Below are 26,813 nucleotides of genomic sequence, written 5' to 3'. Positions count from 1 at the left end.
AATAAATAGGTATTTCCATCTGAATCTAAGTTACCATTTCCTGGGCGGTGACCGCAATGGCCTTAGAGTATTTCACCATGGTAGTCTGGTAGTCTACAAACGATCCTTCTGGTTCAGGAGAGGTCCCCTCATCCAGCTGAGAGGAAAGAAACACAGAAAACCCTTACTCAACCAAAAATAAACCCTCATTCAAACGTGAAAAAATAAATAACGTTCTAACCCCCCCAAAAAACAAAAATCAACCAAACATACAAAACCTTATTCTAACTAAAAACCAACCCTTAAACAACCCTTAAGCCAAACATCAAACCCTTATTCAACCTGCATTATGAACTCTTGGCATACTGAACTGTATTAACATACTTCCTTACTAACGTCTTCCTGGCAAAGTATCCACCTTCAGAATATGATCATGAATATGCACATTAGCTCATTCCAATCCATCATTAGCATATCAGTCTGTAAATATACTGTCACTTATTAGACACCCGTCGTTATGATGTCAGCCACTTTACCACATCAACACAGAGTAAGACACAAATGGTTCCCACATGGATGCTTCTGGCACGCTGGCTGGAATGTGTACTGACGATAATAGTGATAGACTGGTATCCACTATGTTAAATCCTGTAATTCACCTCCACTACAAATGCAGGTTAAAGAACGCTGTTATCTCAGCAAATTATCTCCACAGATTATCCCCATTTATTCAAGTCAGACACATTCATACAGAATTCATAGGAATGTACATGAATGCCAGCAGCATACCACCCTGCATATCACTGCTGGCTTGCTTCTGAAGCTAAGCAGTGTTGGTCCTGGTCAGTCCCTGGATGGGAGACCAGATGCTGCTGGAAGTGGTGTTGGAGGGCCAGTAGGAGGCACTCTTTCCTCTGGTCTAAAAAAATATCCCAATGCCCCAGGGCTTGGGGACACTGCCCTGTGTAGGGTGCAGTCTTTCGGATGGGACGTTAAACGGGTGTCCTGACTCTCTGAGGTCATTAAAGATCCCATGGCACTTATCGTGAGAGTAGGGGTGTTAACCCCGGTGTCCTGGCTAAATTCCCAATCTGGCCATCAAACCATCACGGTCACCTAATAATCCCCAGTTTACAGTGTTGCTGTATCATCCACTCAGCCTGCCAATGGAATCCACCATACCCCACTCATCCTGCCCCCCGTCACACCCACTCACCCTGCCCATGGAATCCACCATACCCCACTCATCCTGCCCCCCGTCACACCCACTCACCCTGCCCATGGAATCCACCATACCCCACTCACCCTGCCCATGGAATCCACCATACCCCACTCATCCTGCCCCCCGTCACACCCACTCACCCTGCCCATGGAATCCCGTCACACCCACTCACCCTGCCCATGGAATCCACCATACCCCACTCATCCTGCCCCCCGTCACACCCACTCACACTGCCCATGGAATCCACCATACCCCACTCATCCTGCCCCCCGTCACACCCACTCACCCTGCCCATGGCCTCAGCAATGGAGTCCACCATGGCGCCCACCATACCCCCTTCGCTGGCGGCCTCATTCAGGGTCACCATGATGTCATCCACCGCCTCCCTCATCAGCTGAGCAGCCTCCGCTATGGCATCATGGGTATGGGACGCCTTCATACAGACAGATACGTACACTTATGTTGGAGTCATTAAAACTCTTTTCAACCACTCCACACATTTCTTGTTAACAAAATGTAGTTTTGCCAAGTCGGTTAGGACATTTACCTTGTGCATGACACAAGTCATTTTTCCAACAATTGTTTACAGATTCTTTCACTGTATCACAATTCTGGTTGGTTAGAAGTTTATATACACTGAGTTGACTTATGTCATTGCTTTAGAAGCTTCTGATGGGCTGATTGACATCATTTGAGTCAGTTGGAAGTGTACCTGTGGGTGTGTTTCAAGGCCTACCTTCAAACTCAGTGCCTCTTCGCTTGACATCATGGGAAAATCAAAAGAAATCAGAAAATACCAAAACATTTTTTTTTAGACCTCCACAAGTCTGGTTAATCCTTGGGAGCAATTTCCAAACACCTGAAGGTACCACGTACATCTGTACAAACAATAGTACGCAAGTATAAACACCTTGGGACCACGCAGCCGTCATACCGCTCAGGAAGGAGACGCCTTCTGTCTCCTAGAGATGAACGTACTTTGGTGCGAAAAGTATCAAATCAATCCCAAAACAACAGCAAAGGACCTTGTGAAGATGCTGGAGGGAACAGGTACAAAATTATCTATATCCACAGTAAAACACGTCCTATATCGACATAACCTGAAAGGCCGCTCAGCAAGGAAGAAGCCACTGCTCCAAAACTGTCATAAAAAAGCCAGACAACGGTTTGCAACTGCACATGGGGAAAAAGATCGTACTTTTTGGAGAAATGTCCTCTGGTCTGACGAAACAAAAATAGAACTGTTTGGCCATAATAACCATTGTTATGTTTGCAGGAAAAGGGGGGAAGCTTGCAAGCCAAAGAACACCATCCCAACCGTGAAGCACGAGGGTGGCAGTGTCATGTTGTGGGGGTGATTTGCTGCAGGAGGGACTGGTGCACTTCACAAAATAGATGGCGTCATGAGGGAGGAAAATTAGGTGGATATATTGAAGCAACATCTCAAGACATCAGTCAGGAAATTAAAGCTTGGTCGCAAATGGGTCTTCCAAGTGGACAATGATCCCAAGCATACTTCCAAAGTTGTGGCAAAATGGCTTAAGGACAACAAAGTAAAGGTATTGGAGTGGCCATCACAAAGCCCTGACCTCAATCACATAGAACATTTGTGGACAGAATTGAAAAAGAGTGTGCAAGGAGGCCTATAAACCTGACTCCGTTACACCAGCTCTGTAAGGAGGAATGGGCCAAAATTCATTCAACTTATTGTGGGAAGCTTGTGGAAGGCTATCCAAACTGTTTGACCCAAGTTCAACAATTTAAAGGCAATGCTACCAAATACTCATTGAGTGTATGTAAACTTCTGACCCACTGAGAATGTGATGAAAGAAATAAAAGCTGAAATAAATTCTCTACTATTATTCTGACATTTCACATTCTTAAAATAAAGTGGTGATCCTAACTGACCTAAGACAGGGAAGTTTTACGAGGATTATATGTCAGGAATTATGAAAAACTGAGTTTAAATGTATTAGGTGTATGTAAACTTCTGACTTCAACTGTATCTGTTAGACTACGAGTCTCTTCAGTTCCTAAGTTAAACTTAGAAAAGTGCATCTATTAGTTATTGTTCAAACAACATATGTATTAGTTATTAGCAATTGTATAGGTTATATTCATAATCCATAAAGATGAGGTGGAGTTTCCCCCTTGTGTTATAAAGCACTTTGAGTGATTTATAAATCCAATCAAGTAAAGTTGCTGTAAAGTGCAAATGATGGTAGGCTTTAGATAGTGTTTTTTCAAAGACCCAAAGTCCTGTTAAACTGTGAGGGTTCACCCTGGGGTAGGGTTGGGCCATACATCCTATTTCAAGGTATGGATCCACATACCCGTATGGATTTTTACAATACGGTCTATGACGATATGCTGATACAGAGCTAAATACATGGAAAGTTGGAATGAAAGTTGGATTACTTCACTGTCGGTTTTGTCCTAGTTGAGTATAAAACAAATATAATGGAAAAAGCCCATTAAAAACACTACTCATAAAACAGGTTTAGAACTTGTATTATTAAGATACTTCAAAATACCGTCAAATACTGACATAAATTAGAAAAATGCTGTGACATGATATTTTGGCCCTATCGCCCATATTTTTCCATACCTTGGGGTTTCCTCCTCCCTCCTTGGCTGCGTAGATCATCTGCAGGGCGGACTCTGCCAGGGTCTTAGTCTGGTCCAGGAAGGTCATCTGCTGCTGGTGGTCCTGCAGCTTGGACGCCACGCCCACCGACGCCCTGATCAGAGGCTCAAAGTAGCCCGCCAGCTGGGTGACCTGGGATGGAAAGGTGTCAAGGGTCAGAGGTTAATGTGTCAGACTGGTTATTGTTGCGTTCCAGATCATCATAAATAAAAATAAAAACCTGGAACGCAGCTATTGACTGCACCTGACAGGTGATATAGACCTAGTATTGGTAACAGTGATGATGCTGCAACAACTAGTTACCTTGTGTCCTAGTTGGGCAGCTTCCCCTCTGGCGGCTGTAGATATTGGGTTGATTAGGTATCCAATCTCTTGCACTGTGGACGTCAGCTGCTCTTGCAAGGCCTGATGGGATTGATCAGAGTAAAATAATTTCAACATTGGTCATTATGCAAGGCATGTTGTGGTTCTGTGGCAATTCTGACGCTCCTTGTCCAAACTGCTTTTAACTTAATTCAAATGGCAGTTGGTCTCAATTAGCAGTAGACCTGATCAAAGATCTGTAGCCCACTAACGGACAGAGAGATTGAGAGAGATGGGTAAAGGGAGAGAAGGATGGATAGAGAGAGAATGAGAGGGGGGGGGGGGGGGGGCTGTGGGTTAACAAAGCATGTAGTGTCTCATTAAAGATCATTACCTCCAGTGAGATGTCATCCCTGCTGGCCAGGTTCTGGCTGACTGCGGCTAGCGAGGCCTGCTCAATGTTCCGGATACATCTGTTGATGTTATCTATGGAGTAGTCACACTCCCTCTGGCCTGGAGCCTTGTCCCTGAGAGGCGGAGAGAGAGAAAGAGAGGGAAAGAGGATGAAATAAATATAAAGAGCATGTTTATCTATGTCAGCTAGCAGGCATCCAACAGGATCAGAGAGATCTGGAGAGATGGTGAATTCTAACAAACCATGAGTAAGCCGATCAACAGCCAAATCAGCCAATCAGAGATCAAGGATGAACATTGTGGTCTTGTCCAATCTCTGAAGGTTATTATAACTACTTATCACAACTTAATGAGTTATAACAGTTGTCCATGTCCAGGCCAGTAAGAGGTGCAGTGCTGTCACTGTGCTAACCTGATGGCCGTGATGAGACCTTTGATGGAGTCAGACACAGTCCGAGAGTGGCCAGCCAGGACCGACCAGGTGGGTGGGTCTTTGGGGTTAATAACCAGTGAACGTGCAGTCTTCAGCAGGTGGGTGGAGCTGTCCAGCATGGAGCGAGCTGATTGGAGGATGGGCTCCTGAGCGGCAGAGCCCTGCACATAAACAAACAAAAGATGAACATCTCCATGACAACCATGAAAAATAAACTGTTGAAAGTAAACGTTTTCTACACCCACAATGTCATTGCAGTTTGTCTCACAGAGTTCAAAATAAGGTTTAAACTTTCACACAAGTTGAACGGAGCACCATGTTTAGAAATGGCCAGAAGTGTGTAGTTGTACCTCATTGCTGATCTGAGCAGGGCTGCTGGCGAACTCTGGATTAGACGCAAACGCTGTGAGGTTCTCAACAGCCTCTATGAGTGGAGCTGTGGCCACCAGACACGTGTTCCTATTCTCCTGAGAGAAATCACCATCCAGAGCCTGGAGGGAAAGAAATGGAGAAACACAGGTCAATATACACGTAATGGGCCAGTCTATCAGTAAAAAAAAACTCATTGGAGTCTGCAGTCTTACCTTTATAGTTTTGACCAGGTTGGCTGTGCTGTTGGCCACCTCCTTGGCAGACTGGACAAAGTGTCTTTTGGCTGTGGGGTTGGCTGTCTTGGAGGAGGCCAGGCGACAGGCGTTGCAAAGAGCTGATGTGTGCTTTGCTACGATGGTGGCAGACGACAGCACCTGAAAACACCCACCATAACAGTCTCAGAAAGCCATACCCTAAATGGGAACATTGGTACGTGGTGGGAGGCAACCCGGATGTCTAGACAGATGAACCATAACACGTCAGATGAAGGATAACAACAAACAAATCAGCAGCTCGGGATTTTTCGAAAGTAGATGACAAGAGATAAACATGACAGAGGGAACAGCTGATGGCTCATAAACATCTCATTTCAATAGACTCTTCAAATCAACCCAAATTGACTAGTTAGTAAACAAATAAAACCAAACAAACCTGTGTTATTATGTCCCAACTGACCTGTGAGGGGCTGCTGTCCGGATCCACCAGGTTCTGACAGGCCATCTGGATCGCTTGATTGGCTCGTGCAAACTGGATGGCGTCGACCAACCCCTGATGCCCTGCCTGACTGTTGGGGTCAGACACGCCCACCAGGTAGGAGGCCTGAGGAGAGAGGACAGGAGGAGACACTTCAACATACTGTAGAATCAGACGTGGCTCTCATAGTAGCAGAAAACAGGTAGGCTACAATGTTAGCAGCTTAAATAGCAGCTTTTTACTGAACACAGCATCTGGTCGACACACAGATGGACAGAGCTTTACTCATGTGTGGTATATTGATGTAGTAAGGGGAAACCCAGAAATGGTCAGTGGTGGAAAAACAGAAGTCCACACTACTCTCTTTCTACACTAGCACAACACTCCCTAGCTCAAGCAGAGCACACACAGGGTGCTCACATATTCACACAGTATGACACACAGTATGTCTGGTAGGTCCAGAGCAGGTACTTCGTAGCATGTCCTAACCTGTCCTGCAGCCTCAGTGAGCCCACACAGGGCCTTGGAGGCCAGTCCCACGCAGCCCCCAAACGCTGGCACATCCCCGGTTTTACAGTTCTGAGAAATGCCAGCCATGGACTCTCCCAGGACCTGAAAGAACAGGGGGAACAGAGGAAAAGAGCAGAAGGGAGGGAGCTGTAGCATTCCTCAGCCAGGCAGGTCTCTCTCTGCTCTCCCTCCCATCTCTCCATCTCTACTCGTTTCCATCTGTCTGGAGGTTGTGGTTATGCTTGCTCTTTCAGCAGCACTCAGGGTCATGGCCCTCCCTACCTTGGAGTTCTCCATGACGCTCTCGATGCAGTGGAAGTAGGAGAGGTTGCTGACTGGCTCGTTGGGGTTGGCTAACATTCCTTTCACCGCCTGAGGGGAGAGGGAAAACATCTCTTAACATCTACAAGGGAACTTGCTAATTGAACTAAAACCAAAGGAACCCATTATAGATACAACTTAAATGAACAACATGAAAACATTATCCTAGAGCACTCCCATAATCTATACATTTAACATAACCCACTTTAATGATGCTACTATCCAATCTCTCATAACAAAGGCTGCTACAGATGACACTGCTTTTACTAACACCATTACTGCTCCAACTAACACTCCTGCTACCACCACTATGACTGCAGCTGTTATCAGTAAAGCTCATGCTATTGATGTAAGCTATTGATGTTGATGGTACCTCCAGCTCTCGTAGGGCATTGTCACACTCCTTCTGTCCCGGGGCCTGCTGTGTGGCCAATGTGATTAGCTGGTTAATGCTCTCTGTCACTGCTCTGAAACACAGGATGGGAGGGAGGGAGAGGAGTGAGAGAGGAGAGAGCCCGAGTGAGAGAGCCTGAGAGAGAGAGAGCCTGAGAGAGAGAGAGAGAGAGAGCCTGAGAGAGACAGAGAGAGAGAGCCTGAGTGAGAGAGCCCGAGAGAGAGAGAGCCCGAGAGAGAGAGAGCCTGAGAGAGAGAGCCCGAGAGAGAGAGAGCCCGAGAGAGAGAGAGCCCGAGAGAGAGAGAGCCCGAGAGAGAGAGAGCCCGAGAGAGAGAGAGCCCGAGAGAGAGAGAGAGCCCGAGAGAGAGAGAGAGCCCGAGAGAGAGAGACCGAGAGAGAGAGAGCCCGAGAGAGAGAGAGACCGAGAGAGGGGAGGAGCCCGAGTGAGAGAGCCCGAGAGAGAGAGAGACCGAGAGAGAGCCCGAGAGAGAGAGCCCAAGAGAGAGAGAGCCCGAGAGAGAGAGAGCGAGCCTGAGAGAGACCGAGAGAGGGGAGGAGCCCGAGTGAGAGAGCCCGAGAGCGAGAGAGACCGAGAGAGAGAGCCCTGAGAGAGAGCCTGAGAGAGAGCCTGAGAGAGAGCCTGAGAGAGAGCCTGAGAGAGAGCCTGAGAGAGAGCCTGAGAGAGAGCCTGAGAGAGACCGAGAGAGACCGAGAGAGAGACCGAGAGAGAGAAACCGAGAGAGAGAGAAACCGAGAGAGAGAGAAACCGAGAGAGAGAGAGAGCCTGAGAGAGAGAGAGAGAGAGAGAGAGCCTGAGAGAGACCGAGAGAGAGAGAAACCGAGAGAGAGGGCGAGAGAAGTTCAAAATGAGAGGCACTTAGACCAGCGTTCAGCTCCATTACACAAACACAAGTTCCCAGGCTCCATTGGTTCCAAATCTAATATTGTGCTCTGGGGGTCCCTCTGGTCTCTCCCCTCCTCCTCCCTCTCTCGCTCTTTTTTCAGCAGAATTCCAGCAGGTTTCAGTGAACCAGTCAGACATTTCAGTCACACACCTCCCTCTTAACCTTCCAATTACCAGACAGGAAATTAACAGCCTCCACAAGCCTGAAGGGAGACAGCACTTCATCTACCACCTAGGAGGACATTTCTGCTGTGAAGTGGAGCTACACTGGAGGTGTGAGATTGCGAAGTGCATGTGTGTCACATCAAAAGCCTTGTCCCTTCCTACGGCACAGTGAAACCTCCCATTGCTTTGGCCCTGGCATAAGCGTATTGTAACACATTGCAAAACTGGAATGAACTGTGGGTGAAAAATCTCCTGTTCTAAATCCAACAAGACATAATAAATAACCAATCAACAGGTGTGGTATTGTGAGAGCCCACATAGAGGGCAGTGTATGGTAGGTACCTTGCAGCAGCAGCCAGAAGGTTCTTGGCGTTAGCTGCCCCAGGGTCTACAGACAGAGACTTGGCTGCCAGGAGCAGCTTGCTGGAAGCCATGGAGATGTTCTTCAGGTTACCTATCACCTGGATCTGCTCATCTTTCCTCTACAACATCCACAGCAGAATCACCAGTTATTACAAGTCATAAACACTAGTTGCAGAAAGTCATACAGAAAGGGCATGAAATGTTGCTAGTCATTTAGAGTCTAAATGAACCCAAAACCCAAAGCTTAACATGTCTATTGTTCCCCTCAAACTCTGTTCTAAACATAGACTCTCTGGTTCCAACTCTGCTGCTGGCAGTTCCTGCAGTCACCTGGGTCTGATTTGGTAATCAGTGTCATGCCACTAAGATTTCCTCCTTTCTTATCAGCAAGGCAGTCCGGAAAAGACCTTCAACTGTCATCTTATTTAGACTAAATTTAACAGACCGCCGCTCTGAGGCAATTCAATTAAATATTCCGTATCTATAAGGAAAGTTCATCAACAAATAGATAGACTGATGGTTGGCCAAGCTATGACTTTTGAGGCCAATTGGTCAACTTCTCCTCCTCTATTTTCCATCATATCAGCTTTGATAAATTATACAGTTGGTTCTTACGTCCAAAAGGCTTATGTAAATAAATGAGTCACACTAAAACGGTCAAATCCAGTATGGTCCCTCGTTTTTGTGTTCTTTAGGCACAAAATAAAACAACAAAACTGCGTGGAACGGGGAGGCACTATGTGAACTTGTCAATGAGAAAGGTTCATTGGCCTCCCGGGTGGCGCAGTGGTTAAGGGCGCTGTACTGCAGCTGTGCCATCAGAGTCCCTGGGTTCACGCCCAGGCTCTGTCGTAACCGGCCGCGACCGGGAGGTCCGTGGGGCGACGCACAATTGGCCTAGCGTCGTCCGGGTTAGGGAGGGCTTGGTCGGTAGGGATGTCCTCATCGCGCACCAGCGACTCCTGTGGCGGGCCGGGCGCAGTGCGCGCTAACCAAGGTTGCCAGGTGCACGGTGTAGCCTCCGACACGCTGGCTTCCGGGTTGGATGCGCGCTGTGTATCGGAGGACGCTTGACTTTCAACCTTCGTCTCTCCCGAGCCCGTACGGGAGTTGTAGCGATGAGACAAGATAGTAGCTACTACAACAATTGGATATCACGAAATTGGGGAGAAAAAGGGATAAAAATTCAAAAATAAAAAAAGGTTCATTATGGTTTCCATTGCGATGGTGTGGTGCGGTGTGGTGTGGTGTGGTGTGCCCTAACGAACACGTTCCAGGTTCAGTACCACACAGACAGACCACACACTGAGTGTGCCCAGCCATCTCAATGCCAGTGTCCAAGAACTCTACGGAACACGTTCAGTACCACACAGACAGACCACTGTGACTGCACCTGAGTGTGCCCAGCCATCTCAATGCCGGCGTCCAAGAACTCATCAAAGTCTTCGCTGAACTTCCCAGATGCGTCTGCGAGCTGGGTGCTGGAGCCGCGGGAGGCATGGACCACGTCTCCTGCTGATTGGTTCAGATCTGCTGCGGTCTGGTTCAGCTCGCTCTGGGCCTCCTGGAATGACCTGGTGGATGGAGGGAGCTACAGAGAGAGAAATACAGAGAGACAACAAAGACAGTCAGTGTTTAGGTTGTGGTGCAATAAATGTAAGTTTGGTTTAAAAACATTTGATAAGTGTTTGACCTAGGGGCAGTTTTAAATCAATAAACGGGTGATTAACTCTGGGGTAATCAGTGGCTTTACGTGAATGTTTTTTCAATAAAGTAACCTTTACTTAAGGAAGTGGAGAACTTACCGTTTCTCCCAGCAGTTTCTTGCTGGCCTCTCCAATGCTCCTGAGGGCCATGTCCACATCCTTCTGGCCAGGCAGGCAGTTGACACAGTTATTCAGAGAGTGGGACACAGCCTTGGCCACCTGAAGCAGAGAGAACAGGTGTGTGTGAGCACAGGTGTGTGTTTGTGAGCATGCCTGCGTGTGTGTCAAGTGTGATCATTCATGCGCGAACGGAGTTGTTTTCCACAGTAGTGATGTTGCTGAGCTGCAATCACAATCTTAAAATGCTAATGAGCCAAGAAGCATAGCGGAGTAATTGATGTTCCTAATTTGCACTTCTGTTTCCAACAGAACATATGCCAACCAATATGTCTGTGTCCCTGTGGGGCCTAGCAACAGAACGGGAGTCGTGCTGCTGAAAGGATTACTGAATGCACAACTAGGATTACCTGAAAAGATAAAAAGAGACAATTGAAGACTTATTTGGTAAGATTTGAAAGAGAAGGACTTTCATTGGATTCCATTCAAAACCAAAGGGATCTTCAACACCATGTAAAATGGGTCCTATTTCTCTCTCATTTGCAAAGGAACAGAACAAACACCACAATACTGTGTCTAGTCTGTCCCTTTATCTGCAGTAGCATCTACAGATGCATAATTTATTCATCTGGTGGGAAGGTTATATGGGGAGGACCAGGCATTAATAATTGATGTGGGCTTAAAGTTGTGAATCTCCTGCTGAGGGTGAACACCTCACTGTGTTTGACAGGTGATCAGTGTTATGTTCAGCTGGGCTGATAAAATGTGAACTATTATTTGTCTACAAAAAGTTATTTATTTTACAACCAGATACTGAAGTTGTGAGAAGTGATCTGTGGAAGCTCTACAATAAAAAATAGTTGCCTCTCACTTGACCTTCCGTGTAACACAAGCCAAGACTTCCTGAATAAAAGTGGTGATTTTAAAACTCTAGTAGCCCTTTGGTTGTCTAAGAGCACCAACCACAGCCAACTCCATTCAGACAGAGGACAATTATACTGAATAGATGGAAAGTATGGATGTTAGCAGAGCCATATACAGTTGAAGTCAGAAGTTAACATACACCTTAGCCAAATACATTTAAACTCAGTTTTTCACAATTTCTGACATTTAATCCTAGTAATAATTCCCTGTTTTAGGTCAGTTAGGATCACCACTTTATTTTAAGAATGCGAAATGTCAGAATAATAGGAGAGAGAATGATTTATTTCAGCACATTCCCAGTGGGTCAGAAGTTAACACACTCAATTAGTATTTGGTAGCATTGCCTTTAAATTGTTTAACTTGGGTCAAACATTTTGGGTAGCCTTCCACAAGCTTCCCACAATAAGTTGGGTAAATTTTGGCCCATTCCTCCTGACAAAGCTGGTGTAACTGAGTCAGGTTTGTAGGCCTCTTTCTCACACACACCTTTTCAGTTCTGTCCACAAATGTTCTATGTGATTGAGGTCGGGCCTTTGTTATGGCCACTCCAATACCTTGACTTTGTTGTACTTTAGCCATTTTGCCACAACTTTGGAAGTATGCTTGGGGTCATTGTCCACTTGGAAGACCCATTTGGACCAAGCTTTAACTTCCTGACTGATATCTTGAGATGTTGCTTCAATATATCCACCTTATTTTGTGAAGTGCACCAGTCCCTCCTGCAGCAAAGCACCCCCACAACATGATGCAGCCACTCCTGTGCTTCACGGTTGGGATGGTGTTCTTCCGATTGCAAGCTTCCCCCTTTTTCCTCCAAACATAACGATGGTCATTATGGCCAAACAGTTCTATTTTTGTTCCATCAGACCAGAGGACATTTCTCCAAAAAGTATGATCTTTGTGGCTTCTTCCTTGCTGAGCGGTCTTTCAGGTTATGTTGATATAGGACTCGATTTACTGTAGATATAGATACTTTTGTACCCGTTTCCTCCAGCATCTTAACAAGATTCTTTGCTGTTGTTCTGGGATTGATTTGCACTTCTTGCACCAAAGTACGTTCATCTCTAGGAGACAGAAATCTTCTCCTTCTTGAGCAGTATGATGGCTGCGTGGTCCCATGGTGTTTATACTTGTGTACTATTGTTTGTACAGATGAACGTGATACCTTCAGGCGTTTGGAAATTGCTCCCAAGGATGAACTGGACTTGTCGAGGTCTACAATTTATTTTCTGAGGTCTTGGCTGATTTCTTTTGATTTTCCCATGATGTCAAGCAAAGAGACACCGAGTTTGGAGGTAGGCCTTGAACTACATCCACAGGTACACCTCCAATTGACTCAAATTATGTCAATTAGCCAATCAGAAGCTTCTAAAGCCATGAAATCATTTTCTGGAATTTTCCAAGCTGTTTAAAGGCACAGTCAACTTAGTGTACGTAAACTTCTGACCCACTGGAATTGTGATACAGTGAAATATAAGTGAAAGAATCTGTCTGTAAACAATTGTTGGGAAAATTACTTGTGTCATGCACAAAGTAGATGTCCTAAACGACTTCTCAAAACTATAGTTTGTGAACAAGAAATTTGTGGAGTGGTTGAAAAACTAGTTTTAAGGACTCCAACCTAAGTGTATGTAAACTTCTGACTTCAACTGTCCATACACATAGCAAAGCCTTTTATAGAGATATTCAGTTATGGCCAAAAGTTTTGAGAATGACACGAATATACATTTTTACAAAGTCTGCTGCCTCAGTTTGTATGATGGCAATTTGCATATAATCCAGAATATTATGAAGAGTGATCAGATGAACTCTGTCCCTCTGAACTGAATCCACCCAAAAACATTTCCACTGCATTTCAGCTCGGCCACAAAAGGACCAGCTGACATCATGTCAGTGATTCTCTCATTAACACAGGTGTGAGTGTTGACGAGGACAAGGCTGGAGATCACTCTGTCATGCTGATTAAGTTCGAATAACAGACTGGAAGCTTCAGAAGGAGGGTGGTGCTTGGAATCATTGTTCTTCCTCTGTCAATCATGGTTACCTGCAAGGAAACAAGTGCCGTCATCATTGCTTTGCAAAAAGGGCTTCACGGGCAACGATATTGCTGCCAGTAAGATTGCACCTAAATCAACCATTTATCGGATCATCAAGAACTTCAATGAGAGCGGTTCAATTGCTGTGAAGGCGGCTTCAGGGCGCCCAAGAAAGTCCAGCAAGCGCCAGGACCGTCTCCTAAAGTTGATTCAGCTGTAGGATCGGGGCACCACCAATATAGAGCTTGCTCAGGAATCGCAGCAGGCAAGATGTGAGTGCATCTGCACGCACAGTGAGGCAAAATACTTTTGGAGGACGGCCTGGTGTCAAGAAGGGCAGCAAAGAAGCCACTTCTCTCCAGGAAAAACATCAGGGACAGACTGATATTCTGCAAAAGGTACAGGGATTGGACTACTGAGGACTGGGGTAAAGTCATTTTCTCTGATGAATCTCCTTTCCGATTGCTTGGGGTATCCGGAATAAAGCTTGTCCAGAGAAGACAAGGTGAGCGCTACCATCAGTCCTGTGTCATGCCAACAGTAAAACATCAAGAGACATGTGTGGAGTTGCTTCTCAGCCAAGGGAGTGGGCTCACTCACAATTCTGCCTAGAACACAGCCATGAATAAAGAATGGCACCAACACGTCCTCTGAGAGCAACTTCTCCCACCCATCCAGGAACAGTTTGGTGACAAACAATGCCTTTCCAAGCATGATGGAGCACCTTGCCATGAGGCAAAAGTGATAACTAAGTGGCTCAGGGAACAAAACATCAATTTTGGCCAGGAATGGCCAGGAAACTCCCCAGACCTTAATCCCATTGAGAACTTGTGGTCAATCCTCAAGAGGCGGGTGGACAAACAAAACCCCACAAATTCTGACAAACTCCAAGCATTGATTATGCAAGAATGGGCTGCCATCAGTCAGGATGTGGCCCAGAAGTTAATTGACAACATGCCAGGGCAGATTGCAGAGGTCTTGAAAAAGAAGGGTCAACACTGCAAATATTGACTCTTTGCATCAACTTCATGTAATTATCAATAAAAGCCTTTGACACTTATGACATGCTTGTAATTATACTTCAGTATTCAATAGTAACATCTGACAAAAATATCTAAAGACACTGAAGCAGCAAATGTTGTGGAAATTAATATTTGTGTCATTCTCAAAAATTTTGTCCACGACTGTACAGTAGCTTCATTCCTATATGGCTCTGCACGTTATTGTACTGAAGTCCCCCACTCACCTGGGCTAGCCTCTGCTGGCTCTCTGAGTCACCGGGAGAGACCAGGGCCTGCTTGGCCTCATGGATCAGCATGGCCGAGCCTTCCATAACATCACAGGCTGAATCCAACATGGACGCCGCTGCCTGAGGGTTGGTGGTAGAGGCTGCCACGCCCCGAGCTGCCTGGGCTAGAGTCTTCAGGGCCTGGGCCGTCTCTCTGGCTGCTAACCCTGGAGGTAAATATACAAATGGTGAGTAGGGGTTGGAATGCTACAAATAAAGAAGAGTTAAGGAAGTAGCTCCCTACTGCCGCACGGCAAGCTCTCTCTCCACTGCCGCACGGCAAGCTCTCTCTCCACTGCCGCACGGCAAGCTCTCTCTCCACTGCCGCACGGCAAGCTCTCTCTCCACTGCCGCACGGCAAGCTCTCTCTCCACTGCCGCACGGCAAGCTCTCTCTCCACTGCCGCACGGCAAGCTCTCTCTCCACTGCCGCACGGCAAGCTCTCTCTCCACTGCCCGCACGGCAAGCTCTCTCTCTACTGCCACACGGCAAGCGGTACCGATGCACCAAGTCTGGAACCAACAGGACCCCCAAACATCCACATACATTCAGAAGATTGAATTAAGCCTTAATAAATGCATTTTATGACCTCCGATATCCATAGCCCTCTCATGTTGACAGTGTGCTATACCAGGTAGCAAGAGCCTCTGGTTTAGTTTCATAAGGTCTAAACTATGACTACCTCAACAAGGGAATGCAACATTTCAGCTTCAACACAACACATTGGGGAAGAATCTAGTAAATTGAATCAGCTTGCATTACCCCATTCATCTAGACAAGATTACTGAAGGAATGTCACATCTATTGAAGTAGGGGAAGGATTTCTTCTGTTTTAGTCTTTGTGCTACTTTCCAGAGAGTAAAGGTTGAATCTAATCTACTATTGACCTTGAAGCATCAAATATGTTGAAGTTTTCAGTAGTAACAGTAAAATCTGTAGTCAAAAGTGAAATATACTATTATAGACATCCTGGTGGTGCTATGGAGTTTGCTATTTAGCAGTATTTCTCTAATTAGAATGGGAGCCCCAGGGCAGTAGTACAGTACCTGTGTAGTGTTCATTGCCCTGTGCAGCACAGGTGAGCAGCTGAGCCATGGAGGATCCCACAGACTTGGAGGTGCTGCCCAGGTCCTGAGCACACTTCTCCATCTGCAGAGAGAACAGCACACAGTACATCAGACACCCAGACAAACAGACTCAGCAATGGATGAAAGAGTAATCAGTAGAAGTAATGAGACGTTGATTAATTCAATGAATCAGATTTCCCTGACCGATTCTCCAGGTAGTGGTTTCAGCTGCATGTCTATGGCAGCCATCTTGGCGTCTTGGAGCTCAGTCTTCAGAGTCTGGACGGCTGTGAGAGCTGACTGGATCTCCATGGGGCCGCAGGCTTCGTGGGCCTAAAGAGCACAAGGAGAGAGCAGACCATTGAATTAGTCATTCTAGACTGACAGTTTTTATCCCATCTGAGCTGGTATTTAGTGTCCTAGTCTATCAGAAGCTGGCTAGTCCTAACAGGGGATAGGTACCCTCACAAAGTGACAGAGGTGAGCGACAGGTATGACTTAAGTGTGTGTGTGTGTGTATATATGTACCTTCTGTGCTACGGTTCTGAGCTCTGCCAGGCTGGTGGCCAGGTTTTTGGCACACTGTCCCAGCTGCATAGCAGCGGCCTGGTCCATCACCGTGGGAACAGACGACTTCGCTGATGTCACCATCTTACTGCCAGGCTGTCATGACAGAAACAGGAATGTCAAATTCATCCCAAGAAGATGTTTTGGACCAGAGAATATAAGTCTTTCTTTGAATCTATTATGACTACAAAACCCAGCCTTACCCAAGTATTAGACATCATCATCAATAATATATCTTTATAAGCTTTCAAGCACACACACACACACACACACACACACACACACACACGTCAGCACTGTACAATATATTGAGATCCCTTCATTCAATATGTGGAGAGATTAGGAGCCAGACTGGCACTGGTGGAGCACCTGTAGGAAGTTCTGACTGGTGATGATGAGGGCTAGCTGGGTAGTGAGGTCTTCAGGCTGGGCCTGGCTGCCCCTTACCCCCTGAACCAGCTGGGGAATGTGGTCTGCAATGGCCTAGTGAGCCGCACACATACATAAACAGTCAACACACATACAGTATTCAACCACAGTTTCTATATAGCTGTAGCACCTATATAGCTGTATATAGCTGTAGCACCTACTGTATAACTACAGTAGGCATAGAAATTGTTCAATGCAAGCAACTGGCAATGTCCCCTGGCATTAAGAGACTTATCCCCAGTACCTTGCAGCTCTGCACCAATTGCTGGTGAGCGGCGGTGTTCTTGTTGGAGGCTGCTGCATTCTGGGAGGCAGCGATGGTCTGGGTGGCTGCAGCTGCAGCTTGCTTGGCGGCATTCTGTTGGAATGTCACACACGTCAGGCATGTTTAGAATCACTGCCTCGACGAATCAAAACACACACAAGATGCCTCTCAAATGGCACCCCATTCCCTTTATAGTGCACTTATTTTTACCAGGAGGCCCATGGTCAAAATAACCGTACTAAAGGGAATAGAGTGCCATTTGGGAGGCAGACAGTCTCCGTTTAGAGCCAGGGTTCCTCGGGTCAGAGATCAAATATTTGTCGTGCCATCTTTAATGTCGGGCAGTAGGGTTCAAACCATCTCCTGATTTGGTATTTTATTTGGATCCCCATTAGCTGTTGTGAGAGCCTCTGACCCACTCAAAACATAAACAATACAGAACATTAACAGACAAGAACAGCTCAAGGACATATCAAGACATACACGCACAAACTATCTAGGTCAAATAGGGAAGGTGTTGCTTTATTGGTTTTTTGAAACCAGGTTTGCTGTTCATTTGAGCAGTATGAGTTGGAACGCAGTTCCATACAATAATGGCTCTATATAATACTGTACGCTTTCTTGAATTGGATCTGGATTTGGGGACTGAAAAGACCCATGGTGGCATGCCTGGTGGGGTAAGTGTGTGTGTCAGAGCTCTGTGTAAGTTGACGATGCAAACCATCTGGGATTTACAACACGTTTCTTATAAAAAGAAGTGATGCAGTCAGTCTCTCCTCAACTCTTAGCCAAGAGAGTCTAACATGGATAGTACTTATATCCTCCTTCTGATTACAATAAAAAGCAAGGTGTGCCTCTGTTCTGGGCCAGCGGCAGATTATCTTGGTCTTTTCTTTTAGCACTGGACCACACAATAATCAAGGTAAGACAAAACTAAACTAGAGCTTTTTGGAGTGTGGTGTCTAAAAAAGCAGAGCATCTCTTTATTATTACGGCCAGACCTCTCCCCATCTCTTTATTACGGACAGACCTCTCCCCATTACTTTATTACGGACAGACCTCTCCCCTTCTCTTTATTACGGACAGACCTCTCCCCATTTCTTTATTACGGACAGACCTCTCCCCTTCTCTTTATTACGGACAGACCTCTCCCCATTTCTTTATTACAGACAGACCTCTCCCCATTTCTTTATTACGGACAGACCTCTCCCCATTACTTTATTACGGACAGACCTCTCCCCATCTCTTTATTACGGACAGACCTCTCCCCATCTCTTTATTACGGACAGACCTCTCCCCATTACTTTATTACAGACAGACCTCTCCCCTTCTCTTTATTACGGACAGACCTCTCCCCTTCTCTTTATTACGGACAGACCTCTCCCCATTATTACGGACAGACCTCTCCCCATTTCTTTATTACGGACAGACCTCTCCCCATCTCTTTATTACAGACAGACCTCTCCCCATCTCTTTATTACAGACAGACCTCTCCCCATCTCTTTATTACAGACAGACCTCTCCCCATCTCTTTATTACAGACAGGCCTCTCCCCTTCTCTTTATTACGGACAGACCTCTCCCCTTCTCTTTATTACGGACAGACCTCTCCCCATCTCTTTATTACGGACAGACCTCTCCCCATTTCTTTATTACGGACAGACCTCTCCCCATTACTTTATTACGGACAGACCTCTCCCCATCTCTTTATTACGGACAGACCTCTCCCCATCTCTTTATTACAGACAGGCCTCTCCCCTTCTCTTTATTACGGACAGACCTCTCCCCTTCTCTTTATTACGGACAGACCTCTCCCCATCTCTTTATTACGGACAGACCTCTCCCCATTTCTTTATTACAGACAGACCTCTCCCCATTATTACGGACAGACCTCTCCCCATTTCTTTATTACAGACAGACCTCTCCCCATCTCTTTATTACGGACAGACCTCTCCCCATTTCTTTATTACGGACAGACCTCTCCCCATCTCTTTATTACGGACAGACCTCTCCCCATCTCTTTATTACGGACAGACCTCTCCCCATCTCTTTATTACGGACAGACCTCTCCCCATCTCTTTATTACGGACAGACCTCTCCCCATTTCTTTATTACAGACAGACCTCTCCCCATTATTACAGACAGACCTCTCCCCATCTCTTTATTACGGACAGACCTCTCCCCTTCTCTTTATTACAGACAGACCTCTCCCCTTCTCTTTATTACGGACAGACCTCTCCCCATTTCTTTATTACGGACAGACCTCTCCCCATCTCTTTATTACGGACAGACCTCTCCCCATCTCTTTATTACGGACAGACCTCTCCCCATCTCTTTATTACGGACAGACCTCTCCCCATTATTACAGACAGACCTCTCCCCATTATTACAGACAGACCTCTCCCCTTCTCTTTATTACAGACAGACCTCTCCCCATCTCTTTATTACGGACAGACCTCTCCCCATCTCTTTATTACGGACAGACCTCTCCCCATCTCTTTATTACGGACATACCTCTCCCCATCTCTTTATTACAGACAGACCTCTCCCCTTCTCTTTATTACAGACAGACCTCTCCCCATCTCTTTATTACAGACAGACCTCTCCCCATCTCTTTATTACAGACAGACCTCTCCCCATCTCTTTATTACAGACATACCTCTCCCCATCTCTTTATTACAGACAGACCTCTCCCCATCTCTTTATTACAGACAGACCTCTCCCCATCTCTTTATTACAGACATACCTCTCCCCATCTCTTTATTACAGACAGACCTCTCCCCATCTCTTTATTACGGACAGACCTCTCCCCATTTCTTTATTACAGACAGACCTCTCCCCTTCTCTTTATTACGGACAGACCTCTCCCCATTTCTTTATTACAGACAGACCTCTCCCCATTTCTTTATTACAGACAGACCTCTCCCCATTTCTTTATTACAGACAGACCTCTCCCCTTCTCTTTATTACAGACAGACCTCTCCCCATTTCTTTATTACAGACAGACCTCTCCCCATTTCTTTATTACGGACAGACCTCTCCCCTTCTCTTTATTACAGACAGACCTCTCCCCATTTCTTTATTACGGACAGACCACTCCCCATTTCTTTATTACGGACAGACCTCTCCCCATCTCTTTATTACAGACAGACCTCTCCCCATTTCTTTATTACGGACAGACCTCTCCCCATCTCTTTATTACAGACAGACCTCTCCCCATCTCTTTATTACAGACAGACCTCTCCCCATCTCTTTATTACAGACAGACCTCTCCCCATCTCTTTATTACGGACAGACCTCTCCCCTTCTCTTTATTACGGACAGACCTCTCCCCATTTCTTTATTACGGACAGACCTCTCCCCATCTCTTTATTACGGACAGACCTCTCCCCATTTCTTTATTACGGACAGACCTCTCCCCATTTCTTTATTACGGACAGACCTCTCCCCATTTCTTTATTACGGACAGACCTCTCCCCATTTCTTTATTACGGACAGACCTCTCCCCATTTCTTTATTACGGACAGACCTCTCCCCATTTCTTTATTACGGACAGACCTCTCCCCATTTCTTTATTACGGACAGACCTCTCCCCATTTCTTTATTACGGACAGACCTCTCCCCATCTCTTTATTACGGACAGACCTCTCCCCATCTCTTTATTACAGACAGACCTCTCCCCATCTCTTTATTACAGACAGACCTCTCCCCATCTCTTTATTACGGACAGACCTCTCCCCATCTCTTTATTACGGACAGACCTCTCCCCATTTCTTTATTACAGACAGACCTCTCCCCTTCTCTTTATTACAGACAGACCTCTCCCCATCTCTTTATTACGGACAGACCTCTCCCCATCTCTTTATTACAGACAGACCTCTCCCCATTTCTTTATTACAGACAGACCTCTCCCCATCTCTTTATTACGGACAGACCTCTCCCCATTTCTTTATTACAGACAGACCTCTCCCCTTCTCTTTATTACGGACAGACCTCTCCCCATCTCTTTATTACGGACAGACCTCTCCCCATCTCTTTATTACGGACAGACCTCTCCCCATCTCTTTATTACGGACAGACCTCTCCCCATCTCTTTATTACGGACAGACCTCTCCCCATCTCTTTATTACGGACAGACCTCTCCCCATCTCTTTATTACGGACAGACCTCTCCCCATCTCTTTATTACGGACAGACCTCTCCCCTTCTCTTTATTACGGACAGACCTCTCCCCATTTCTTTATTACGGACAGACCACTCCCCATTTCTTTATTACGGACAGACCTCTCCCCATTATTACGGACAGACCTCTCCCCATTTCTTTATTACGGACAGACCTCTCCCCATTTCTTTATTACAGACAGACCTCTCCCCATTTCTTTATTACAGACAGACCTCTCCCCATTTCTTTATTACGGACAGACCTCTCCCCATCTCTTTATTACAGACAGACCTCTCCCCATTTCTTTATTACGGACAGACCTCTCCCCATTTCTTTATTACGGACAGACCTCTCCCCATCTCTTTATTACAGACAGACCTCTCCCCATTTCTTTATTACGGACAGACCTCTCCCCATTAATACAGACAGACCTCTCCCCTTCTCTTTATTACGGACAGACCTCTCCCCATTTCTTTATTACAGACAGACCTCTCCCCATCTCTTTATTACGGACAGACCTCTCCCCATTTCTTTATTACGGACAGACCTCTCCCCTTCTCTTTATTACAGACAGACCTCTCCCCTTCTCTTTATTACGGACAGACCTCTCCCCATTTCTTTATTACGGACAGACCTCTCCCCATTATTACAGACAGACCTCTCCCCATCTCTTTATTACAGACAGACCTCTCCCCATCTCTTTATTACGGACAGACCTCTCCCCTTCTCTTTATTACAGACAGACCTCTCCCCTTCTCTTTATTACAGACAGACCTCTCCCCTTCTCTTTATTACAGACAGACCTCTCCCCATTTCTTTATTACGGACAGACCTCTCCCCATTATTACAGACAGACCTCTCCCCATCTCTTTATTACAGACAGACCTCTCCCCTTCTCTTTATTACGGACAGACCTCTCCCCTTCTCTTTATTACAGACAGACCTCTCCCCATTTCTTTATTACGGACAGACCTCTCCCCATTATTACAGACAGACCTCTCCCCATCTCTTTATTACAGACAGACCTCTCCCCTTCTCTTTATTACGGACAGACCTCTCCCCTTCTCTTTATTACAGACAGACCTCTCCCCATCTCTATATTACAGACAGGCCTCTCCCCATCTCTATATTACAGACAGACCTCTCCCCATCTCTTTATTACAGACAGACCTCTCCCCATCTCTTTATTACGGACAAACCTCTCCCCATCTCTTTATTACGGACAGACCTCTCCCCATCTCTTTATTACAGACAGACCTCTCCCCATCTCTATATTACAGACAGGCCTCTCCCCATCTCTATATTACAGACAGACCTCTCCCCATCTCTTTATTACGGACAGACCTCTCCCGATTTCTTTATTACGGACAGACCTCTCCCCATCTCTTTATTACAGACAGACCTCTCCCCATCTCTTTATTACGGACAGACCTCTCCCCATTTCTTTATTACAGACAGACCTCTCCCCATTTCTTTATTACAGACAGACCTCTCCCCATCTCTTTATTACAGACAGACCTCTCCCCATCTCTTTATTACAGACAGACCTCTCCCCATCTCTTTATTACGGACAGACCTCTCCCCATCTCTTTATTACAGACAGACCTCTCCCCATCTCTATATTACAGACAGGCCTCTCCCCATCTCTATATTACAGACAGACCTCTCCCCATCTCTTTATTACGGACAGACCTCTCCCGATTTCTTTATTACGGACAGGCCTCTCCCCATCTCTATATTACAGACAGGCCTCTCCCCATCTCTATATTACAGACAGACCTCTCCCCATCTCTTTATTACGGACAGACCTCTCCCGATTTCTTTATTACGGACAGACCTCTCCCCATCTCTTTATTACAGACAGACCTCTCCCCATCTCTTTATTACGGACAGACCTCTCCCCATTTCTTTATTACAGACAGACCTCTCCCCATTTCTTTATTACAGACAGACCTCTCCCCATCTCTTTATTACAGACAGACCTCTCCCCATCTCTTTATTACAGACAGACCTCTCCCCATCTCTTTATTACGGACAGACCTCTCCCCATCTCTTTATTACAGACAGACCTCTCCCCATCTCTATATTACAGACAGGCCTCTCCCCATCTCTATATTACAGACAGACCTCTCCCCATCTCTTTATTACAGACAGACCTCTCCCGATTTCTTTATTACGGACAGACCTCTCCCCATCTCTTTATTACAGACAGACCTCTCCCCATCTCTTTATTACGGACAGACCTCTCCCCATTTCTTTATTACAGACAGACCTCTCCCCATCTCTTTATTACAGACAGACCTCTCCCCATCTCTTTATTACAGACAGACCTCTCCCCATTACTTTATTACAGACAGACCTCTCCCCATTACTTTATTACGGACAGACCTCTCCCCATCTCTTTATTACAGACAGACCTCTCCCCTTCTCTTTATTACGGACAGACCTCTCCCCATTTCTTTATTACAGACAGACCTCTCCCCATTTCTTTATTACGGACAGACCTCTCCCCTTCTCTTTATTACGGACAGACCTCTCCCCATCTCTTTATTACGGACAGACCTCTCCCCATCTCTTTATTACAGACAGACCTCTCCCCATCTCTTTATTACGGACAGACCTCTCCCCATTTCTTTATTACGGACAGACCTCTCCCCATCTCTTTATTACGGACAGACCTCTCCCCATTTCTTTATTACGGACAGACCTCTCCCCATCTCTTTATTACGGACAGACCTCTCCCCATCTCATTATTACGGACAGACCTCTCCCCATCTCTTTATTACGGACAGACCTCTCCCCATTTCTTTATTACAGACAGACCTCTCCCCATTTCTTTATTACAGACAGACCTCTCCCCATCTCTTTATTACGGACAGACCTCTCCCCATCTCTTTATTACAGACAGACCTCTCCCCTTCTCTTTATTACAGACAGACCTCTCCCCATCTCTTTATTACGGACAGACCTCTCCCCATCTCTTTATTACGGACAGACCTCTCCCCATCTCTTTATTACGGACAGACCTCTCCCCATTTCTTTATTACGGACAGACCTCTCCCCATTTCTTTATTACGGACAGACCTGTCCCCATTATTACGGACAGACCTCTCCCCATTTCTTTATTACGGACAGACCTCTCCCCTTCTCTTTATTACAGACATACCTCTCCCCTTCTCTTTATTACAGACAGACCTCTCCCCATCTCTTTATTACGGACAGACCTCTCCCCTTCTCTTTATTACAGACATACCTCTCCCCATTACTTTATTACGGACAGACCTCTCCCCATCTCTTTATTACAGACAGACCTCTCCCCATCTCTTTATTACGGACAGACCTCTCCCCATCTCTTTATTACGGACAGACCTCTCCCCATTTCTTTATTACGGACAGACCTCTCCCCATTTCTTTATTACGGACAGACCTCTCCCCATCTCTTTATTACGGACAGACCTCTCCCCATTTCTTTATTACAGACAGACCTCTCCCCATCTCTTTATTACGGACAGACCTCTCCCCATCTCTTTATTACGGACAGACCTCTCCCCATTTCTATATTACAGACAGACCTCTCCCCATTTCTTTATTACGGCCAGACCTCTCCCCTTCTCTTTATTACGGACATACCTCTCCCCATCTCTTTATTACAGACAGACCTCTCCCCATCTCTTTATTACGGACAGACCTCTCCCCATCTCTTTATTACGGACAGACCTCTCCCCATCTCTTTATTACAGACAGACCTCTCCCCATTTCTTTATTACAGACAGACCTCTCCCCATTTCTTTATTACAGACAGACCTCTCCCCATTATTACGGACAGACCTCTCCCCATCTCTTTATTACGGACAGACCTCTCCCCATTACTTTATTACGGACAGACCTCTCCCCATCTCTTTATTACAGACAGACCTCTCCCCATCTCTTTATTACAGACAGACCTCTCCCCATTTCTTTATTACAGACAGACCTCTCCCCATTATTACGGACAGACCTCTCCCCATCTCTTTATTACGGACAGACCTCTCCCCATTTCTTTATTACGGACAGACCTCTCCCCTTCTCTTTATTACGGACAGACCTCTCCCCATTACTTTATTACGGACAGACCTCTCCCCATCTCTTTATTACGGACAGACCTCTCCCCATTACTTTATTACGGACAGACCTCTCCCCATCTCTGTATTACGGACAGACCTCTCCCCTTCTCTTTATTACAGACAGACCTCTCCCCATCTCTTTATTACGGACAGACCTCTCCCCATCTCTTTATTACGGACAGACCTCTCCCCATTTCTTTATTACGGACAGACCTCTCCCCATCTCTTTATTACGGACAGACCTCTCCCCATTTTTACAACCATTGCACCTATATGTTTTGACCATGACAGTTTACAATCTAAGATAGCATCAAGTAATTTAGTCTCCTCAACTTGTTAAACAGCCACACCATTCATTACCAGGTTCAGCTGAGGTCTAGAACTTAGGGAATGAGTTGTACCAAATACAATGCTCTTAGCTTTAGGACCAGTTTATTACTGGCCACCAATTATAAAACAGACTGCAACTCTTTGTTAAGGGTTTCAGTGAATTAATTAGCTGTGGTTGCCGATGTGTATATGGTTGAATCATCAGCATACATGGACAAATATGCTTTTGTTTAATGCCAGTGGCAGGTCATTGGTAAAAAATATAAAAGAGTAGAGGGCCTAGAGAGCTGCCCTGCGGTACACCTCACTTTACATGTTTGACAGAGAAGCTTCCATTAAATAAAACCCTTTGAATTATATTAGATAGATGGCTCTGAATCCACGATATGGCAGAGATTGAAAAGCCACAACACAAGTTCTCTCAGCAACAGGTTATGGTCAATACTATCAAAGGCTGCACTGAAATCTAACAGTACCGCTCCCACAATCTTCTTATAAAACAATCAGTCATTTGTGTCAGTGCAGTACATGTTGAATGCCCTTCTCTATAAGCATGCTGAAAGTCTGTTGTTAATTTGTTTATAGAGAAATAGCACTGTATTTGGTCAAACCATTTTTTCCAACAGTTTGCTAAGAGCTGGCAGCAAGTTGATAGGTCTGCTGTTAGAACCAGTAAAGGCCGCTTTATGTGATCGATACATGGACAATCTTGTTTAGGGCTGTGGCGGTCACAAAATTTCGTCAGCCGGTGACTGTCAAGCAAATAACTGCCGGTCTCAAGGTAACTGACCATTAATTAACAAACAAATTTAGCATCTCCTGGCTTCCACACATAGCCTACAAGCCATTTTAAAAAGTGTAATAAATCCATGTAATATAGCCTACCCCTTCACAATAAATCCATTATTTATTTTAGACAGGTCTAAAGAAGCATGATAAGAAAATAGAGTCTATTTCAGAAGAAAAGAATAGCATACTCGGAGTTGTCCTTATGTTAGGTCCTGATGTGGCTATGCCAAATGGCTGTGGGCTACACTACTTAATTTAGCAGATACGATTTGATTATAATTCTGTGGCATTATTTTATAGTATGAAGAATAC

At 45.7% G+C, this 26,813-nt stretch overlaps 1 protein-coding gene across 2 annotated transcripts in view; it reads right to left on the bottom strand.

The window, feature by feature from the left end:
- LOC110526625 (talin-2) overlaps positions 1 to 26,813 on the bottom strand; it is a 125,424-nt gene that overhangs the window by 21,753 nt on the left and 76,858 nt on the right. Inside the window, exons 23-43 of one of the 2 annotated variants that reach the window (XM_036964205.2) lie at positions 17,099 to 17,212; positions 16,795 to 16,908; positions 16,387 to 16,521; positions 16,063 to 16,191; positions 15,838 to 15,940; positions 14,750 to 14,958; positions 10,526 to 10,645; positions 10,114 to 10,311; positions 8,700 to 8,839; positions 7,268 to 7,361; positions 6,856 to 6,945; positions 6,553 to 6,675; positions 6,046 to 6,189; positions 5,583 to 5,744; positions 5,349 to 5,489; positions 4,978 to 5,159; positions 4,546 to 4,678; positions 4,152 to 4,253; positions 3,810 to 3,980; positions 1,488 to 1,634; positions 35 to 136 (exon numbers count right to left, since the gene is read on the bottom strand). In XM_036964205.2, coding sequence (XP_036820100.2) covers positions 35 to 136; positions 1,488 to 1,634; positions 3,810 to 3,980; positions 4,152 to 4,253; positions 4,546 to 4,678; positions 4,978 to 5,159; positions 5,349 to 5,489; positions 5,583 to 5,744; positions 6,046 to 6,189; positions 6,553 to 6,675; positions 6,856 to 6,945; positions 7,268 to 7,361; positions 8,700 to 8,839; positions 10,114 to 10,311; positions 10,526 to 10,645; positions 14,750 to 14,958; positions 15,838 to 15,940; positions 16,063 to 16,191; positions 16,387 to 16,521; positions 16,795 to 16,908; positions 17,099 to 17,212 — 2,853 coding nt within the window. Of the gene's footprint in view, positions 1 to 34; positions 137 to 1,487; positions 1,635 to 3,809; positions 3,981 to 4,151; positions 4,254 to 4,545; positions 4,679 to 4,977; positions 5,160 to 5,348; positions 5,745 to 6,045; positions 6,190 to 6,552; positions 6,676 to 6,855; positions 6,946 to 7,267; positions 7,362 to 8,699; positions 8,840 to 10,113; positions 10,312 to 10,525; positions 10,646 to 14,749; positions 14,959 to 15,837; positions 15,941 to 16,062; positions 16,192 to 16,386; positions 16,522 to 16,794; positions 16,909 to 17,098; positions 17,213 to 26,813 lie in introns of both variants that reach the window. The other variant, XM_090222649.1, reaches the window with a different exon arrangement.

This window comes from Oncorhynchus mykiss, chromosome 26 (genome assembly GCF_057628025.1).
Source record: "Oncorhynchus mykiss isolate SJ-2025 chromosome 26, ASM5762802v1, whole genome shotgun sequence".
NCBI lineage: Eukaryota > Metazoa > Chordata > Actinopteri > Salmoniformes > Salmonidae > Oncorhynchus > Oncorhynchus mykiss.
Note: the sequence above shows the minus strand (reverse complement) of the source record. Positions and strands in the feature narration are given on the sequence as shown.